At 36.4% G+C, this 17,687-nt stretch overlaps 1 protein-coding gene across 3 annotated transcripts; it reads right to left on the reverse strand.

Annotated features, from left to right (window-relative positions):
* Positions 1-3,695: 3,695 nt before the first annotated feature.
* LOC143464887 (nuclear factor related to kappa-B-binding protein-like) lies at positions 3,696-15,384 on the reverse strand. Of its 3 annotated transcripts, XM_076962924.1 has the most exons (18): positions 14,960-15,384; positions 13,445-13,492; positions 11,065-11,189; positions 9,925-10,141; positions 9,608-9,738; positions 9,257-9,455; positions 8,880-8,961; positions 8,384-8,543; positions 8,223-8,307; positions 7,790-7,916; positions 7,516-7,646; positions 7,188-7,335; positions 6,380-6,579; positions 5,996-6,119; positions 5,777-5,864; positions 5,565-5,626; positions 4,301-5,358; positions 3,696-3,959 (listed from the first exon to the last, which is right to left on the reverse strand). In XM_076962924.1, the coding sequence occupies exons 1-18, from the start codon at positions 15,020-15,022 to the stop codon at positions 3,762-3,764; spliced, it is 3,246 nt and encodes a 1,081-aa protein (XP_076819039.1). In that variant the 5' UTR covers positions 15,023-15,384; the 3' UTR covers positions 3,696-3,761. The 3 variants fall into 3 exon arrangements, with proteins under 3 accessions (XP_076819039.1, XP_076819040.1, XP_076819041.1); XM_076962925.1 differs by lacking the exon at positions 13,445-13,492 and having other exon boundaries at positions 14,960-15,383; XM_076962926.1 differs by having other exon boundaries at positions 11,065-13,492; positions 14,960-15,383.
* Between the last annotated feature and the right edge of the window lie 2,303 nt (positions 15,385-17,687).

Raw genomic sequence — 17,687 nt, forward strand, 5'->3', positions numbered from 1 at the left:
TATTAACATCGTATTATCATACTTTGCTGTAAACACAATAACATTGTTATTCTATTTCTGTGCTTGGCGTTTAACCAAAGCAGTATTACAAGGTCAAAAAACGAAAAATTGACTGAGGCAAAACCGTCTCCACCAGGCAAAGTTGCTAAATAATAATAACACCTTTCTCCCTATCTCTCTCTCTCTCTCTTTCTCTTACTCTGTCTTATGAATCGGCCTCCCACAAGCGAAGTTTAAGACATTACTTGTTACATTGTCCGACAATATTGGCGTGTAATCTCGCGTAATAACTAGCTTCTTTTGCGAGAAATGTGACCAGTAAATTTCAATAGGTGCCCGACGAAGAAAAAACTTGTATAAATACTGGAAGTAAAATCTGGTTTTTCAGACTAAAAGAAATCACTGAAATTTTACTATAAGCTTTGTTGTTTGATTGCGCACACAATCTCCGTTATAAAGAAATATGCCCATAAGTGCACGAAATTTTTGGAGACGTATATTTTTTGATATGCACTGAAACGATACTGTTACAATCAAGTTATAGTTACAGCATATCATTAACTGTTCTTTGTCAGAAACAGCATTTTAGACAATCGATTAAGGCTTCTTCAGCGGTATGGCTTAATAAAATGCCAACTGCTTCTTCTGTGTCCCGAGAGAGTTCCCTTGCTGATGGCTAATAATAAAGTAGTAACTTAATGATCATGACAGTTTATACATTTGGGCTATTTGAGCGCGGGTCCCTTTTTTAACGAGTTGCCAGACCTGCCTGATGGGGCAATACATCAAAATAAAACTAACTCGGCGAATGTAACGAGAAACAAGTAGTAAAACAAACAACTTAACAAGAACCAGACTTCGAGGTGTCTTCGCATCTACTCAACCTCGAAGGGAAATAATAACTTTCTGATCAGTTTACGTCACAAAATCAAAACGAGACTCTCTGAGGATTACATAATGATTTTCACGTCGGACGTGTGTGACTGATGAAGATTTACTTCAAGGCTTTAAGCTATAAACCGCACTAAATTTCAAGTGATTTGAATTTGTTGGGGTTTTCCAGAACGGAGGGCTGTCAAAGTAAACGTTATGTTTATTTTGAAATCGCTACAAACTATAAAATTGTTCTGACATAAGGATAAATATGTCGAAAGGAGACGGTTGTAATCCGGATAAAAACACTAATCGTATTTATCTGTATTGTGTACTATACCCATTATTCCAACGTCAAAACCGTTCTGATTTGAAACTATTTTTGAATCTTGATAGCACTTGACAAAAATATTTTCGAACCCAGATGTGTATCCGGATTGCAGATAACACAAAACACTTTTGTTTAGTGGTATATCGGAAGAATTTAAAAGGTTTTGGCCAAATTCGTACTTCAAGATTTTAAATACTTTCCCTAGTCCTCTCCTGTCATGATACACACAAGTACACTTGTGTATAGAATATCTTTTATTACAAAACAATTCATTTCGCTACTATAGTAGGCCATACAAGTGGATCATTCCAAAACAGGATTGGATTTCGGATATCTTTCCCGATAAAGTTTTGAATCAGTGTTTGATAATTTTAGTAACTGTCGAATTTGATCAGAATCACTTAATTTCTGTTCTTGTGCCACCCTGGAATATAGGCTGTATGATCCCGCCATCTCATCCGTTTAGCGACATGTCTGTAGCTATAGTTGGCCTATCATTATCACAAGATGATACAAAATGAATATTATAGACTGTATTATAATTGCTGTTGGCAAGGAAGTGACAAGTTACTTTTTTGTGTAATATTGGGCTACCAAATCGATCAAGATTTTTTAAAAGTATGAATATTCTGAAGTTAAATGTACACAACCAGTTATAGGGCTAAAATTTAAAGAAACCAATTTGTGTTTTTTTGTCGTTAAACATGATAAAATTTTGTTTATTGCCGTTTCTTTCGTTCAATAAAATCGAGTTTGAAGAATACTAATCAAGTTTAGTAAGTGCTTTTTTCAATGAAAGTAATGATTGGTAAGTGGCAGCAACACATTCACAGATTTTATGAAAGCCCCAACCACTTTGATTGTTCACTAGCATAGACCAACCAAATCTTGAGCAAAGCTCCCTTTTTCTTTAAGTTAATTTCCACAGTTGCATTACAAACATAAAGTATCATATAGCTTAGTTAGGCCTTAAGCATCCCTTACGTTTCAAATACAAATATCACATATTATTCCCAAACCGCTGTTTGTGAAACGAAAGTCTTAAGTTTATCGAAAGCTTAGTAGAAGCGGTTCTAGAAATGCGATTTAATTGAAAGGAATAGTCAGACTGTAAAAAGCTTATAAATCAGGCCAGGCGTGAATGTGATCACCCCCGGTACACTAGTTCAAGTGTTTTTTTCACCTACATCTTCAAAATATATCGGCAAATTTGTAACTACTTATCTTTGGAATGTTCTGTTAGAATTAGATGCTATAGGTTTAAGCATCGTCGACTGAATTCATTGAAACCGTAAGGCCGGAAAAGCTAACTTGAATTCCTCACGATTTTGCGGCTCAACTTGAGAACTTTGCCGACAAACTGATATTTCGCCAACAAGAACGATACGACGAAAGCCTTTCATCAATAAAACCCTTAACCTGCGATCCGTATCTTTGTTCATGCGCTAAGCTGATAATCAGAAGGGTAACTTTATGCTTTATGTCGCGTGACTATGTTTTGCCTGCAAAGAATGGCAAATAAACGACACTCAAACCTGCGGTAATTTGCGGCTTTCAACGGATATTCTTGACTTCCCCGCTTTTACCAGCTTTGTTGTTATAGCTTCTGATTCGGGAGAGAAATGTGAGGGAGTTCTCAAACCCCTGTTTTTTGGGGGGAGCCAGCAGATTAGCTTTTAACCTACCTGACAAGCATTTCCCACCATTACTTTAAGCAAATAATACACTAAAGTCGCATTTTTGATCTTTTCAAACACGATGCAGCACTTATTAAATCGTCCACAACCAAAAGCTTATGTGACATGGCCTCATAGTTTTGTATTTTTAATTTAAGTTAGCGTTTGATCCATTTTAGAATTTTCGTTTTCTTCATAAAACAGACTAAGTTATACCGATCACATACAAACACTGAGTACCCGCTGTGCATTGCACAATGACCTAAGATTTTGCAAAAGAACAGTAAAGAAATAAGGACTTAGAAATAATACGGCCACCTCGGAGTTTGTATGTTTACGAGCATACTAGAGCAAGCTCAGCAACTTAATCCTTGTATGTCGCGCAGATCCAAGCTCACCACATGAAACCAAGCCGGCAAACTCCACTCCTTAAAATAAAATGCTTTTGGCATGTCTTTAATCCTTCCTGTCTATACTTCGCCCAGCTAGGCAAACAGAACAATACAACTTGGCATGCAGGTTCCTGCAGACTTACATGTCGAATATGCCGGCGGGTTTGGCAGCAATAGAGCCCTGCAATCTGCTAATCGCCTAATTTACCGGTTCAAGTCAATGGACCGCAAAAAAAACAAAGTTCGCGAAAAACCTACTCGTAAAAATCGGTAATATTTTGTATTGCGTGGTTTTCCTGTGTAATTCCACTTTACATTTTTTTTCATAGAAAACTTTTCGAAACACTTTGACCTACGGAGTTGCATGATACAGAACAGCAAAACATTTCATTTTGAAGATGACGGAAAATCATGTCGACTTCGAAACATATAGTTTCATTTATTAGCAAATATCAAACGGGCAGTGCAAAAGTTGTTTGTACGCAAAGTTTATTGCGAAACGTTCACACAATTAGTGGTCGTTGGAGTTGACGACGGAACGGGAGAACCGGTAGATTGCAGAGATGGGGCGAGCTGACTCCTGTCCGATGACGCAGACTTTCCTGGAGGATGAGCGTGGAGAACCTGAACGGTTTGAAGTTTTCCTCCAGACATTATCTGAAGGGTTTGCGGGCTTCCTTGTATCACCTGAAAAGATGTTTTGTTTAGGAATGCACTCGACGACGATTAACACTTTCACGAAAATTCTGCTGGTGGTTACGTAAAATGTTGTTTCTACCACCCAGAACGTGTTGTTTTAAGTTGCCGAATCCGCCAGATTTAAAGGTTAAACCGGGAGAAAATGCAACAAAACACTAAAAAAGCTATGCTCTGTCAAATGCCGGAAAATGTATCCCAATTTATGAAGATAAATGGTGGAACACGAAACAAATAGGGGTATCGTAACTACGTACTTGTAACAAAAAAGTGACACTCCAATACTGTTTTAAGACATAACTAAATTATCCCAGAAATAACTAGTCTAACACCTGAATATTTTGCGGGATTACAACGTTATTATTCATCAGTTGAGTTTGGCCTTTAGAGCCCTTGGTGACGAAGGGTCCAGTTTCCTGACGTCGAATAACGTGAACGACTGATGACGGTGACGTTTCGCCGATATCGTTGCGGTTTGGGTGGCGATTAAAAACAGCTTCCCCTTTGCTATTGGCGCTAATGTGAACTGTATTGGGTGTATTTTTTGACGCTAAGATGTTCCTAACCGTCTCGGGTACAGCAACAGCTGGCAAAGAACTGTTCTTAGTCACTGTTGTATGTACAGGTCTGTTGTGTGTTGTTGATGAAAGGTTCGTGACCATCGCTGAAGGAGAACTAATTCTCCCCTCCGGCTGGGTGGTGATGTTGATTACCCGTGACCCTTGGGGCCTGGGACTGATTGAAGGTGATTTCCCGCCCACTACCAAAGGCTGATGAACTATTTTGATAGAACGGTTAGAAACAGCAGACAATTGTTTTGACAATCGCCGAAGCGTTTCCATCGTTAAGATTTGCTGCTTTGTGTTGGGCTGCATGCGTTGTGCATTGGCGAAAGTGGAAGGTTCCGAGCGTACAAGCTCGGCACTCGGTGTTTGCTGGTCGCTACCACTCGGTTTCAGTATCAGCTTTAAACCGCCTTGGCCTTGTTGTTGATGAACGACGCTGATTGATTTACTTTCAGGATTAACGCTTTGGTTTTTGTTGGGTATCACCAATTCACTTGGCACCAGTGGTGCTGAGGTTTTTGATAATTTCCTTGTCATCTCCAAAAATTGTTTTTGTGTTAACTGAATTGTTCTAGTTCCTGACTTAGCTGGTGTGCTGGTAGTCACTTGCGTGTTAATTTTTCCTAGTTCTAGCAATGTTTGTTTCTTTTTCGACCTTTTCTTTGACGGTGCTTTCGTATTGAGAGGTTTAATGTTGCCTTCCTGGACAACAAGTGAGGGAATTAAGTTCGGCAAGGGATAAGCTTCCTGTGAACTTGTGGGCAGGTTTTCAACTTTTATAATATCTTGAGACTGTTCCTTGGTAATATCAGACATGGTTTTCTCTGTAGAAATATATCATAAAAATTTCTTTTACCATCTGAGTTAAACGTAAAGGGAATGCTAACACATACTTTTTAAACCTAATTCCATACAGCATATCCCTACATATACACCCACGTAAAACTGCATTTGGGGTATGACGGTTTTGAATTTTAGATTAACAAGAAGTTAATATTACTTATTTAAACAACCATCTCAACTGTGTTACCTTTGGATCTTGTTACATTTCCACAAGTATTTTGAACAGAACATGTCGATGCTGTTGATTTTCTGCACAATAAAAATAAATTCAGTAAGGAAATTGTTGATATAAAGTCAGTAAACTAAGCGTTAAACTTTTAAAATTCTCTTAGTTAATGAAAAGATTATGTAAGTGCAATCAGAAAATTTAACAACGGGAAAGTGGCAACAATAACGCACTTTGCAGTGGAATCGTCTGTTTTTCCTTTACTTTTCTTTGAAGCTTTCTTTTTCCTCGGAGTCTCCAACTGTTGTAGATGAATACGTTCTGAAAACAGCTCAAACATGTAATTTAATCAAATCTACGCTTTCTTTATATTTAAAACAGATTAGCTGCTTAATATTTTACACCACTGGAGCACTGCTGGCATATTTAAAACACTGCAGACATCAAATCACCTAGGTCATGTACAGTGCGGTCACCATGCAGATAAACCCACAGGCGAAGTGAAGCGTCAAACCTGACACAAGGGTCTGCTTCATAATGTAGCCGATCCAAAGCACCGCTGACAGCAGCATTTATCTGAAATGTTTCGCATTTGTAGTTGCAGTTGCAGTTTATACCGGTATTTACCGAACAAAGTTAATAAATTAAAATGTTAACTACATCAAATTACAAAACTGCATTTTAACTTTAGTACTAGGTTTTTAAATTTTTGTGCCATAAAGCTTAGCAGGAAACTGTATGTAAGAAATTCAGACAAATGAATGCAGGAATTTATCAATAAAACATATATCGAGTTGTGTCAATGCTCAGACACAAAATACACATTTTACAGATACCTGGGTATCGGTAACCACAGGAGCAAGATACTGGGAGTCTTTAATGAAACTGCACACAGTGGCACGTGTTCCTTTTCCATCTGGCAGCCTTGCAACAGCATCACGAGTTAATGCAAGCAATGTCACTTCTGGAGGTCTTTCGGATTTCAACAAGCAATGCTCTCTAGCAACTCTGCCTTCCTTTGTGGGGCCGCTGCTTCCTAAAAAATATACATTTTGGGGACACGTGGTAATTTATATTTCCACCACAGGTTGCTGATGCACTAAACTTATATTCGATCCACTATTTGAGGAAGCATGGTTTTGAGACAGAAGAAAGATGTCAAATAAATTCTGACAGTGTACCAATACATGCAAAAGTAACCACAGAATTTTTTTGATTCAAAATTTTAAACTTGTATAAAGTTTGATAAACCGAATAAATGTGTTCTGTTTTAATCTAATTTTATATATAAATAGTTTTTTTCTGGATCTCTCTGCAGTCAAGGATGGATCTGATGACGATCTTGTAGTCGTATAACAATGTTCTCAATAAAAATTTAACAAAGTTAATGAATCAATCCGAATGTTTTTTGTTTAGAAATGTAAACAAAATTCAGAATGATTCAAGAACTTTGCTCAGTTTTCGTTGTGTTTTGCTTTGATTCAACTTTTGGAGCTTGTGCATTTATGCAACAAATTTATTTCTGAACAGCAATTTGTCTGATTTTGGGACGTGGTTTTGTCATGCAAAGAATTCTGCACATTCAGAAAACAAAGACCAGTACTTGATGATCATTAAGTATGAATTTCAAGTCTTATATGATACCTTTAACAGGTGGTACAGCATGGCGTTTGCCATTAATGGTGTAGACAAATGCTTGGTGAGAATACATGAAACGTCTTCTTTCCTGAGCGTGAAACGAATTGCTATCTAACTCTTCTGTTGGTTTAAGATCTTGAGATGTTTCAACAACCTATGCCAACATAACAACATTTTTCATTAAGTTTTACTCACATGTGGAAACAAATTTTAGATTTTGAAAGTCTAAAAATTGGTAGGGCCACAGAAACACCGACATTGATTTGTTATGTATGACGCTGTACATTCCGAGTCACAATCAGCTTCATAGTTAAGATGAAAGAAAAACACGTACCTCTTGCAACCACATCTGGCATAAAGTTCGGAGAAATTTAGCTTCTTGGGTGATCTCCAATTTAGTTCCTTTCCAAATCCACTTATCGTCAACAAACTGAACAATTGCTTCATATTCAATTGCATTGGCATCTAAAATAGAATATTTAATACATAAAAAACAATAATATCATTATATGCAGCAAGGTCATTGGTTATGGCATATCATAGGCTGATTTAATACAAGACAAAAGCTGAACAGACACTTATTGAAATCACAAGTCAAGAAGAACAACCTTGATGTTTTATCTGCATGTATTTTAAAGCGGAATCAGCTAAACTGTACCAGTCTGGTCGTGTTATTGTCCACTCACAATGAGATGCCTCAGCTGACGTAAGCCAATCAGATAAAAGTAATTTTATCTGTTTTAAAACAACATATTTAAAATGAGTACTTTAAAATTATTAGTACCAAAAAACACTTTCAAGAACTTTGCACCAAGCTAAAAACTAATTAAGATGTGGTCTATCTTACTCACACAAATAGTCACATCTGCAAGTACAGTAATAAGAGACCTCAGCTGTATTTAACATATGACATATAAAGACTACCGCAGAGATGTTTAAGTTTTAGGAATAAAATATTTTTTACTTTTTTCATTAGTAGTCTCTCGCCTCATAATTACATTGACTATAGGTAATACTTTAGATTTAAAATCCACTACTCACAGCAGAGAGGGATTTATCCGAGGATAAGAGCAAAACATCTTTGATAAGTGCAAAATAACAAGAAGGAAGGATCTTTGTTTTCACACTGCAATAAAATCTGCATGTTGAATCCTCGCAAGAATGGTTACATTTGAATAACAAAGTGCATTGCATTCGTTTACCTCAAATCTCGCAGTTGTTTTGCTTCTTTCGTCAAGTTAACTGAAGATGGGCTACAATGAATTTTACTTCCATTAACTGCATAATTATGCTTCTTTTTTAACTTCTTTTGTTTGGCCAACTTCAGTGTTTCTTCACGCTTCCGCTTTTTGGCCAAAATACCTATAATTAAGTTACACAAATAAAAGAAAAATCATTACACAATCGATATTAGATAAATGCTACTAAAGCTGAAAAAGGCCAGCCAGATTTCATCCCTAGAGCAGCTTAAGGTGTGTTTATCAACACCAAAGCAATTCAATTCTTTTTTGTTTTATAAGTGTTGTATCCGTCCAAAAAATTACCAAAATTGAATAACTGTCTTTTGAGTAATGTTGCTAATGGACAAAAAAAAAAGAAAATATGTCTTTGGTGAAGGTAATAATCGGGTGTATAGATGTTATTGTAGCATTGGCATATCATGATAACTTTTTCAATATTACAACTAAAAATACATACCGGGAAGCTTCTTTGTACTTCCAAAAGTCCTAGTGACTACATCTGACAACCTTATTCCACTGATATCAAGGTCTGGTGAAACCTAAAACATACAATTTGAAAGTGTGTTTGTTGCGAAGAGGTTTCACTCTGCATGAAAACTGTTTGTGGAAAGCAACCTAAGTTACAAAACAAAAGATAATAAAACAAAATCACTAATCAGTCTACTCTTCTTTTGAAGCTAAATTAATAAAACACAGATAAAGCCCTCGCTTATGCAGGTTAAATGTCATCAAGTACTTTCCAACATACAGGCTGATGTGTTTGCAGACACAAATTAAGTCCATGACCAGGTTAAGATCTTTTTAAATTGATACAACTTCTTATAACTTTCTTACCACATTAGCATCTCGTCTCCTTTTATGTTGCAAAAGCATTTGCTTGAAACGATGTGATGACATTGTGTACGTTGAAGTCAGTTTATTTTTGCTAACTTTACTCACTGGGACAGAATCCTCATCCTCATCTGACGATACAAGATCAGCTGCAGAATAAGATGTTGTGGCAAGTATCTCCTGTTTCACTTCAGATATTACACTGCAAAAATTTTTTTTACTTGGAATAAGACAATCACCAATCACTGTATTTATCCAACATAGAGAAAAACAAAACCAAGAATTCATTATTTTTTTGTCATTCATGAAAAGTACATGCTGTATTGCTAATTATAAAACCAAAACGCCCCTCACTTTGAATACATTTGAGCAGATGTTTCCTGCAACTTCATGTCATGCTGTAAGTCAGACATACTCTCCAATGAGATTGCACTGGACTTGGATAATCGCAAAAGTTGTGGATAAGCGGTGGCAGCCAAGTGACACTGCAGGGTAGATTAAAGATTAAGATAAATTACATATTAAGCAGCATCTGTATCACAAAATAACATGATGGATTTCATCACCAGTCCTTATTGGATTTTTACCACAAGTTTACATGCATCACAGTGGTGATGCAAAATAAAATGTATATAAACAATGATACACACCACTCAGCAAACTTTCAGCACCTGACGTGAAACTATTATCTCCTTTAACAGCTCATGGTAGTATTGTGCCATGCTGAACTTTTGCTTGGCCTTTAGAGACCGTCTTTGGCCTTTTCTGACTTGGTATGTCTCAGGTGAAAAATACCCATTCTCCATTTTTTCAATCATTTCATCCAGAGGATTTCCACTGCTATCATCAGTCAGAAATGCACTCAAGTTTCCTCCAGATAACAGAGTCCTTGAACAAATACATTAATTAAATATATTGTGCTTGAACAATTGAATAAAACTTTCAGTAGTAAATGCAGTGTAGTGTAGAATGCAGTATATAAAAAATAAAGTGTGATAAACAAGAACACATGTCATCAACAGATGATAAGATAACTTGTTTATCACACTTTCCTTGGCAAGTGTTTTATTTTCTGCGCAGGGCACTTTGAGAGAAAGATGCCAAATTAAATCCAGAGGCTAGCAGTTTGACCATCATTTCGTATCTATCGCTTATTTCTTGTCATTTTTAACACAATATTTGTGTTGCAAAGCAAAAAAATGTAATATTTTGTTTAAACTTAACCTAAGGGGATTAACAAAGAAACGATTTTATTTTGTGGAAGTGATAATCAAGCTTATTCTGCGAGACATGTGTTCATTCGATCTGTTCTCGTAGATAGGGTCGTTTATGATTGTTGAGTCGGGTGTCGGCATGAAAATGTTTCAATTATGTTGAGAGTTGTCAACGATGGACATTCTAATAAGCATTAATGCATAAATACTCTGCTTCGACTGAATGGTCGTAACAACATTATACTAATTTTCCAAACAAAAAAGAGTACGACTTGTACTTACTCATAATTCTCTTTTCCCTGAAAAATTGTATACATTTTTCATACACCAAAACTTAACATGCTCTGCTTTGTGCATGGGGTAAGTTACTTACGTAAGGTCATGCCACACGTCAGCTTATTTTGCTAAGCTGGCACCAATGAATGGAAAAAAACAATAAAAACACAAAACTCCAGCACAGAATCTACACAGGGGTACTAATCAAGAAATTGTTAAAATGGGATGACACCATTATGTGGGAACAAACTGGATATATATATGATATATATCATACCTTACCTAAATAAACTATGACATCGAATACCACATATTATATACCTCACAGTATCATTCTTTTCATCTTCTGACAACGATTGTGGAAGCATTTCATGTAAACCACTCTTATGTTCATCAGTGAGGCTGTCCCACACATCTACGGACAAAACTTCCTTCAGAATGCATGGCTACAAAACAAAATACATACGTTTCATGTCAAGATGTCAGTGTTAAATGTAAAACTGCTATGGTGATTGCTCACCAATTCTTTTGTACAGTCAGACAGCAACTTATTCTATGGGAAAATTGCAGAGCTGGGTAGGGCTCATTAGAAAAAAAACTGGCGCTCATGCACTTTGATGAAAAATTGAGTGCCGTTTACACTCAGGCACTCATGTTTGTATTAAAAAACTCATGAAAATAATGACAGTATTTGCACTCCAGATTGGAGAGTTTGCTAAGTGCACAGGGGAAAAAATATTTAACCATATAATGGCTATTTCATCTTGTTGTGCGGGGGATTTCTCACACAAAAACAGCAAACTTTCCAATCTGGCTGGAATTCACCATTTTGAAAATAAATAAGTGTGCTGAACTATAACTAAGGCTCTTAACATACAGACATAAGCCCAACTGCAGGCAGTTTTCACCGAACAACAAACCAGCCGTTGTGCACTCGTGGTCACTGTAGGAAAGGTGTAACCTTTTATACTAAAATAGGAAGTTCTTTCTATTTAGGCTGCCACAGTTTCACCAGAAAAAATTGTGTGTTCCAAGCTATTTTTCATAGTTTTTTGTTAACCTAACGTAAATGTTATAACATTGTAACCTAAACCTTAAACCTAAATCCATCTCCTAATCTAAATCTTTGCATACCCATTCTCCTAACCTAACTGCCTATCTGTAACAGCAGATTACATGACCGACATATGATAAAATAGTTAGTTCGTTTTATCTATTACATAATAACACATCTGTTCAGCAAGATCCTCTTTTTACAATTTTTCTTCCTGTTGTTGTTAGGTAGTTAGGAGAATTAGTACGCAGAAAGTTGATTCTAGTCATTGAGGGTTTGGTGGTAGTATGGTATCATAATGTTGATCCGAGGACTGCGGAAAGTCTTTGCCCAACTTAAACCCAGCGATGATTCCACATTGCTTGAGCCTCTGTTACCGAGCTAGTTTTTGTGCTGCTGTTCATCACTTATTTTCCATTTTATTTTTTTTATTATTTTTATAGTATTGCCCTAATTTATAACTGTCCACCAGGTCCGCTGAACAGGAGCAAGAGTCGTTAACGCTTTGTCAAAAGGCACTACAACAGTATGGCGCCCCTGGCTATCGAACATGGAACCTGAGGAGCATTTATTGCGAAACCAGTGCTCGAACCACTCGGCTACCAAACCGTTTGATTGAAGTTCGATTTAGACTGGAAGCAAGATTTAGTTAAGTTAACAAGAAGCAGCGAGAAATAGCTCGGAATGCAGCATTCTTTTTCAATAAGTAGTGGCAGAAAAAACCATTGGCGATTCTTTAATGATAAGTTCAACTCAAACTTCTGTACATTAAGAAAAAATTAACTTATCTGTTTTGGCCAAACATTACATTTGTCGAGGTGGCAATAGTGCATAGCTTATGTCAATACGGTGAACAAAGGACATGCATAAATTGTACAACAATTAAAATTTCTCGCATTCATGGTTCATTAAAAGAAACAATAAAACCGTGAAGGTCTAAGTAGGCTGTTTTATGCTTTAAGTTTATACAACAGAAAACAGTAACCTGGGTGCTTTAAGTATTTTATGATGTTTGTAATTTAATTATGACGTCATCATCTAGTACTGGGACTCGATCAAATAATTTTGATTTTGCCCATCTCAACTACCTAGATAGCCTATATATGGTTATCGAACAAGGTTGATTGTAATCCCACAGTGGAAAGGGTTACACACAACGTACAGACCAAACTTTTTTATCTTCACTCTGATTTATAATAAATGAAGGAGAGCCGGTTTTTTTAACGCTAATTTATAAGAAATAAACAAAGAACTGAGGTCTCAGTGCATGCCAAAATTTGTGCTAATGCACGCAAGACTCCTTATTAAATCTTCCAGTTGGGTTGTGATCCTGGTCTGTATTTCATGGCAGCTGCACACCAGAGATAAGTTTTAAGTAACCTTCCTGCACACGTGAGTTTGTATGATAAATAGACCACGGGTAGTTTCTTGCAAAGTATAAGTCAGTCACAACTCTTTGGATATTATCAAGTGGCAGACAACAACGCTTTGCGTGAGACACAATGTAAAGGCATAGCAGATAGAAGATCACAAGCACCACTATGAAAAATGTTTTAAAACATGGAAGCATGACGAATAAGCTATGTTAGCTAAGAAATGCAGTGAGGAAAAATTGAAGAGGTTTACGCTTGGCTAGTCATTGTACACCTGCACGCTTGAGTTAGCGCATTTGCATACACGAGATCTCAGCGAATCCTGCAATGAAATAGAGATGAGCTGTGAACTGGCCTATTTGATGGTTGTAAGTCATCGTAGCCTGTATAACGCGATTTATTGGTTAACACTAGAACGGCCGAGGTGTCGAAATCGACACTTTTTGAATTTTGATGTATATTTTTTTTTAGTAAAAGCAGTTGCAACGATATAAAATTTTCAGTAGCTTCCTAACTTTCTTGAAAGAGTATGTATAAGTAATATTTACCGAAATTTGATTTTCGATTTATTTTTTACAACCTGTTATACCTTCAACGGCCGAGGTGTCGAAATCGACACCAAGATGGTTTTAGAGGTCCAGTAAACTACAACATTTTTTTACTTCGCACGATTGCACTTGCAACTAACATATACTTGAGATTAGCCCAGTTTTATCTTTTCAAGTGATTGTTTATCTAATTTAGATACAGCTTTTACGGAGAGTTTATGATATCCTAAACGTACTTTGTCCATGTACATTTGCACAATACAAACTCGCTTTGCTTTGCAGCGAAGGCGAACTGTAAAATTCACACGACAGTTTTTGTGCAACGTATGGATTGTATGCCATACGCTATTAGCAGAGCTAGGCTATAAACTGTAGTGTAGGCCAAAACAAAACAAGGTAGGCGTGGACGTTTTCGACCAAACGGCGAGAAAATACACAACTCATGCATCAAGTAGACGATGACCTTTGGCTGTTAGGACAAAACTACTGTACATAGTAGAGCTAAATTCCTGGATTCTGCACAGAAAATGTTTCGGTAGCAAAATCGGCCGACGAAGCTTCATACTCCAGCTTACGGAGGGGTTGACGGATGCTTACGCGGTGAAGCGGAAGCAGGTGGTCCAAAGAGAAGTGAACCCAGCGCAGAGAAGAACATCTGGAAAGCGAAGGAAATGTGCGGAAGAAAGTCGTAAAATTATATAATTACAGTTTAAGTCACTGCAACAGGCCAACTTGCGGATTGTGTGGTAACGGCGACTGGAAACTTACACAATGCAAAAACTGCACGACGTAAATAGATCAACATGGGTCCTGCTGTAAACTCTAAAGACTTATCACATTGTGTGTGGGAAACATATGAGCTTTTTCTGCAATAGTTAGCGTTTTGTTAAGATACCTACCATCAGAATAATGATTGTTTATGTTTCAACTGATAAATATTGTTTTTTTTTCGTTTCTTACAAATGTGTGCAACGTCATCAAAGGTCGAATTGCGGTAGATATGTTAGTTTTTGTTTCTACTGAACAAGCAAAATACATCCTAAATTCATTACGGAAGTATTTAGTTTTGAGTTTTTCGCTAAATTAAATCAAAAAGTACATTTTTAAGGATGGTGTCGTTTTCGACACCATCGGCCGTTAGAGGTAAACTTGTTTTCCGGCCGTTCTAGTGTTAAGCTAAACTTCTTTAAATTATGAAATAAGGTCAAATAAATTTAAGATATCCCATATAGCAGCCATACATTTTCAACAATGGCAGGAGGTAAAGGAATGACTTCACCATCCACAATAACTTCAGAAGTCATGATCTTGATTTGTAGCGATTCAGGCTAGTTTTGCAATAAATCTCTTCCATAGGCTTACAGGACTTATTCGTCCATAAATTCCAATAATTTCTTTAATGTATTAGCAGCAGTAACTACTGTACACGTCGGGCAGTAATGGAACAAGTTGTTTTAAATCCCAAAACGATTGCCATAAAGTGTATAGGTTATTCGATCATCAAACAATGCCACGCAAACAACTGACATCCACCCGTGCTGCAGCGTGTTGTGTAACAACGCGGATTACTTCCTTTAACTGGGCAAGCATGGCCACCATTTTGAAAAAAGATAAGCAACGCCACAGATAAAAAGCCAAACCTCACAAGCCAGCCCATTGTATGACTTTGTGAAGGAGCGTGTGAAGAATGACGTACTTGCAAAACATTTTTACGTTTTTGGCGGGGAAAACGACAATCCATGTCAAAGTTTCAAGAGGTTAAAATATTTTCTCTCGTAAGTTGTAACTCGCAACGTCCTTTTCCCGCCATTGACTGTGGCTCTGTGAGAACTGAAAAATATGGTCATAACCTTGTTATAACACAATAAAACAGAAACAAGCTCAAAAGGAATTAACGTACGAGGATAAGAGCTTAAAATGAACAGGACTACAAAGATGTTATAAAGTTGGAATGTTAGCATAGCCACAAAAGGGAGCAAACCCAACACTAAATTAAAAAATACACCTTTCGCATAATATCATTGTTTTAAATAAACGAAACTTTGACATATCGTCCGAATAAAACGGTAAATAACGTATAAAACATACAAACTCTGGAGGCGGGGCCATCAATAACACTTCATTCCCAGTAGTGTATTTTAAAGAAAAGCTGTGAGAGTTCCCTGTTTTGTTGGCAAAAGTTGCTGGTCAGGTTCAGGAAAGTGTTTGAACAATGTAACTTTAAGTTAGTTATGATTTTTCACACCTCCCCAGAGTCCTAATTCTGGAAATTTCTACTGTGAATTTCTTACAAATGCCGTTTTTTGTTTTGTCCACTGCATTTGCGATAATTTTATAGTAATACGATTTAAAAATAATCAAGTAATAGCTTAACATTTTTTTTATAAAATTCAAATTGGTAAACTTTAAAAAAAAATTACCTGCTTCAGACTAATGTAGATTTCGTAGTAAACTACGTTTATTTTGCAATTTTTATAAAAATGTAATTTGGGTGAAGTGAAAATGCACTGAATTGCGCTGTGAAACATTTGATTTTGTCAGTAGTTTGCTCAGCACTAAATGGCATTCTTTGTTTTCACAAAGCATGTGAAAAGTTCCAAATTTATCAGAGACTGAAGTTTACGGAGTCATACACTATGGTGTCAGCGGAGTCATACAAAAATTACAACTCTTTGTAAAAAGTATCAACCAGACTAATTTGTAGACAGTTATGACCTTATATCAAACAATTTAACGCAACGCATAACCTGACCTCAAAATAGTTTTTAGGTCGAAAGATAGTGACTCGACTTTCACTCAAGTCACAACTTAAATTGACTCATGTCACAACTCAAAATGACTCGACTTGATTAAGGTCTTAAAGAAATGTCTTGGCTAAAACCCTGTTTTCACACCTTCGTAGAACTAACTATCACTATTTTCAAAAATTACCACAATTACCGTAGATGAGTTCCATCTTATAGGCTATATTTTTTTACTTTATCATTTACAATAAATAATCCAGAAGTTTTTAACGCGCGGTAAAATTCTGCACTGACGATTAAAAAGACGTTGTTTCCAGGAAGATAGTTTTTGTAGAAGTTGAGGAAGAACTTTACTTTGTATTTGATCCTTATTTAAGTTGGAAGATATTTAATTTTTCTAGGTGTCTTTATCAACTTTCTGCAAAACATGCAAACTGATAAATTGGCCAAAAAATTACATTTTAGCAATTTCCTTAGAAATTTATGAGATGTTACTGAAAAAATAAAATATTCACCAAATTTTTGTTTTGGCTAAACTACAGTAGCTCCATACAAAAACTTTGAAAACTACCGTAGCTCCTCATTGCAACAGCCACAAAAGGTACGTATCAAGAAACTTTAAAAAACAATAGCTCCAGATCATTGATTGGAGTTGTAATGAAAAGTGGGTATATGATACCTTAACTTGTAAGGTTGATTCACTTCACTACAATGTTTGCTTGTTGAAATGTTTATTGCGGGTGATGATATATGAGTCTCATAAGGTCGTTGTTTGCTTTTCTCAACCTCCGACTTAATTGTTCACCTTAACGAATTATTGTCTTGTGAAGATGACAAAAGAGTTGTCTAACTTGATACTGAACTTCTTCAAATTGAATTCAACAATGGTTACACAGGAATGACAACTGTATAAACTGATTATATTGAAGCCTCTTTGAACAAACACATTTTCACAAATAATTAGCACAGCAACAGCATAAAGCTGCTGGTGCAGACATGTTGCTGCTATTTTCTTAATACACGATTGAATGAATAACTCACGCAATATAGGCGGGCACAACATTTATGTCCCGACTTTAAAACAGAAAACAGGATGTCATTGGCACATCATGCGCCGATCATCACATAGTCACTGTGGTAAACTAGTGGCGTAACCTTCACAGTGACTGCTTTAATTACATTATGATGCCGGTATTTGGTTGCAAGTATTAGTAGCCTACTTACT

Source organism: Clavelina lepadiformis, chromosome 7 (genome assembly GCF_947623445.1).
Source record: "Clavelina lepadiformis chromosome 7, kaClaLepa1.1, whole genome shotgun sequence".
In the NCBI taxonomy this organism is placed as follows: domain Eukaryota; kingdom Metazoa; phylum Chordata; class Ascidiacea; order Aplousobranchia; family Clavelinidae; genus Clavelina; species Clavelina lepadiformis.

Bases quoted from the DNA above. Each gene is read 5' to 3' on its own strand.
- LOC143464887 (XM_076962924.1), bottom strand. From the start codon at position 15,022: ATGACTTCTGAAGTTATTGTGGATGGTGAAGTCATTCCTTTACCTCCT. The intron at 8,962-9,256 runs GTAAGAAAGTTA...TGTATGTTTTAG, and splicing joins GGAGACGAGATGCTAATGTG to GTTTCACCAGACCTTGATAT. The intron at 6,580-7,187 runs GTATCATATAAG...TATATTTTTTAG, and splicing joins TGCTGTACCACCTGTTAAAG to GAAGCAGCGGCCCCACAAAG.